The following is a 2,930-nucleotide window of genomic DNA, read 5'->3' as shown; positions in this document are numbered from 1 at the left end:
CCGGCGCCGGCGCACGCGCTGCTACTGCCGACTGCCACCTCAGCGCCAGCGGCGGCGGCGGCGCCCCCGTCTCAGCAGCTGCCTATGGCCGGTCGACTTCTGACCCTCATGCCTGCGGCCGCCGTGGCCGCGTGGGCGGGCGCCACGGCTGCCGCCCCGGCGCTCGCGGCGGCGGGCGGCGGGGGCGGAACGCTCATGCTGCGGCCCGTGGGGCCGGGGGTGACGGGGCCGGCGGCCAGGCCGCAGGGGCTTGTCTTGCTAGCGCCGCAATCCGGGGGTGGGGGCATTGTAGGCCAGTCGCTCGTCCTGCAGCCGCAGCAGCAGCAGCAGCAGCAGCAGCAGCAGCAGCAGCAGCAGCAGCAGCAGCAGCAGCAGCAGCAGCAGCAGCAGCAGCAGCAGCAGCAGCAGCAGCAGCAGCAGCAGCAGCAGTTCCAGCCCGTGGGCGGGCAGCTGCAGCTGGCGCTCATGGGCGCACCCAACCAGCAACAGGGCGGCGGCGCCGGCATGATGGGCGCGCCGCCGCGACCGCTGTCGGTGCATGCACATGCTCAGGGGCAGCAGCAACAGCAGCAGCAGCAGCAGCAGCAACACCACATGCAGCAGCAGCAGCTGGCAAGTGGCGCCGCGGGATACATGACGGCAGGTCACCGGCCATTCGCTCCGGTCAGCTATCCCACTCAGCAGGCGCCCGCCTACTCGCAGCAGCAGCTTCTTCAGCTGCAGCTTCTTCAGCAGCAGCTTCTGCAGCAGCAGCTACTGCAGCAGCAGCAGCAGCAGCAGCAGCAGCAACTGCTGCAGCAGCCGGCGCCACCCTGGCGACAGTGAAGCACATCTCGCGTCAGATCTCACCTCTCATCTTGCCCCGAAGCACAGTTTATAATGCCTGGCTGCGATGTAACGAGAGGATGTATGTTTGCACAGCGCCGACACACATGCCCTTGTTGAGGTGTTGCAGGTGCACTCACGACCATCGGGCAGAAGATAAGGGGGGACATGCAGGAGGGGCAGTGCTGGCTGGCAGGGCAGGCCAATGGAAGTCGTGCGTAAGCAAAACGTTTGCATGCTGGTGAGGTTGGTGCATGGTGCTGCGCGTGCTGGGCGCGCTAGCATGCACCCGGGCAGCACACACGCGTAGCTCAGCACCGCCGGTGGGGTGGTGTCAAGCTTCCAGTCAGTCATATGTGAAATCACTATTGAAGTTTCATACACAACGAATGTATCTGTCCTCGGCCACCCGTTGCGCAGCACAGATCGTCAAGCTGACGATCCCACCGTCCCGTCTTGTGAAACGCTGTACGTCTGGGAGCCGTGCAATGAGTGGAATGCTGCTCACCTGCGGCGAAGTGGCAAGGCAGCGGCACGCCCGGACCCGAGCCGCAGCTGCGCCCGCGAGCCCGACCGGCGCCGCGGCTGGTTCGGCTGCCAACCCGCCATCAAGCGCAAAGCGGCGCGCGGGCGCCGCGCCCTCGTCGCCGCAGGGCGCGCGGCGGCAGGCGGTGCCGAAGCCGCGGCCGCAAGGCGCGTCGGCGGGCGACGACGGGCGGCCGAGGTGCGTCAGCGTTGCGGGCGCGGGGTGGACCCGCCCGGCAGCAGCAGGACACATCCCTGACAGCACTAGCAGCGCTGCAGCCGCATCTGCGGCCACGCTGACGCGCTGTGCAGCGCCCGCCAGCAGACGCCGTCCGCCAAGCCTCTCGCCAGCCGGGCTGCGCGCCGCATCCCCCCCCTCCCCTTGTGCTTCCGGCGGCCGCCCGGCGCGACGCAGCCCCTGCCATCCACCCCGTTCGGTTTGAACATTCAAATCGTTCCCACAGGTGTCCCTGGAGCAATGCCTTCACAGGTGCTGCGGCTGAGGCCTATGTCGCGTGAGCCTCTGCCCCCCCCCCCAAAAACCCTGACCCGCCAGCCACCGCCCAGCCGAGACGGCCAGGCAGCTAGGCGTCACTTTTGCAGGCGCCTGCCTCCGTGCCGCCCCCTGCCTGTCTTGCACTAGCGCCCACCACCGGCGAGGGAATCGCGCCGCGCGCGTCGTCCCCTCACCCTCGCTCGCCGCGCCCCACCTATGAACCCCTTCCCGAAAAACCTCCCGTCGGCAGGTACCACGACACCGAGTGGGGCCGCCCGACGCGTGACGATTGGGAGCTTTTTGAGCTGATCGTGCTGGAGGGGGCGCAGGCCGGGCTCAGCTGGTGGGGGCCCTTTTTCCCACCATTTTCCCACTTTGTCCCACTTGTTGCCACTTGTCGCCACCTTTTGCCACTGTTTGCCACTGTTTTTTATGCTTTGCAGGCGCCCGTTGGCGCTGGGTGAGTGATCCACAGTTTTTACGGAGCCATGGGGGCGTGGGCGCGTGTGTTTGACTTTCCGTGGGTGGTGTGCGTCCGTGTGTGAGTACGTGCGTGCGCGTACGGAATGTGATGCAGCAGAGCGCGGCGCAAACAGGGGCGCCCGCGTTTTCTGCTTCAGCGAGCATCACCACCATTTCTCATGCCGCCGCCCCCCGTTCCACCGCTTCCAAACGGCGGTTTTCGGCACTGCGCAGGTCGACAATCCTCAAGAAGCGGGACGCCTACAGGGCCGCCTTTGAGGGGTTTGACCCGGTCAAAGTTGCGGCCTTTGGGGAGGACAAGGTGCGAGGAAGGTGGCGTGGAGTGGGGGGAACTAGGTGGGGTGAGCTCAGGTGTGTGTGTTTTTTTGACGGGGGGAAGGAGGCTGCATGGGGTGGGTGACTGCGCTGTGGGGCGGGTCAGTCTGCCCCTGTGTTTTGGTCGATTTTGCGCACGCGTGAGTTCTTACATGGCGCGGTTTGGTGGCCGTGGGTGCAGTGAAGCGAGGGGGCGCGGGGCCCTGTTGACACTTGGCTGCACGTCGGCGCCGGCGCCGCGCTTCACAGTATCCTTTTCTACAAGGCGTCCCGCCCCCCCCCCCCC

The 2,930-nt window shown here is 67.1% G+C and overlaps 2 protein-coding genes across 2 annotated transcripts in view; both read left to right on the top strand.

Annotated features, from left to right (window-relative positions):
• Positions 1–84: 84 nt before the first annotated feature.
• MNEG_9775 (hypothetical protein) lies at positions 85–825 on the top strand (the record flags this gene model as incomplete). Its single annotated transcript, XM_014041756.1, has 1 exon — positions 85–825. The coding sequence occupies one exon, from the start codon at positions 85–87 to the stop codon at positions 823–825; it is 741 nt and encodes a 246-aa protein (XP_013897210.1).
• A 235-nt stretch (positions 826–1,060) lies between these two features.
• MNEG_9774 (DNA-3-methyladenine glycosylase I) overlaps positions 1,061–2,930 on the top strand; it is a gene marked incomplete at both ends in the record, with an annotated part of 3,989 nt that continues 2,119 nt past the window's right edge. The window contains 5 exons of the mRNA XM_014041755.1: positions 1,061–1,066; positions 1,479–1,549; positions 1,815–1,865; positions 2,097–2,189; positions 2,543–2,630. Coding sequence (XP_013897209.1) covers positions 1,061–1,066; positions 1,479–1,549; positions 1,815–1,865; positions 2,097–2,189; positions 2,543–2,630 — 309 coding nt within the window. The remainder of the gene's footprint in view (positions 1,067–1,478; positions 1,550–1,814; positions 1,866–2,096; positions 2,190–2,542; positions 2,631–2,930) is intronic.

Source organism: Monoraphidium neglectum (genome assembly GCF_000611645.1).
Source record: "Monoraphidium neglectum strain SAG 48.87 unplaced genomic scaffold scaffold02058, whole genome shotgun sequence".
Classification (NCBI taxonomy): domain Eukaryota; kingdom Viridiplantae; phylum Chlorophyta; class Chlorophyceae; order Sphaeropleales; family Selenastraceae; genus Monoraphidium; species Monoraphidium neglectum.
Note: the sequence above shows the minus strand (reverse complement) of the source record. Positions and strands in the feature narration are given on the sequence as shown.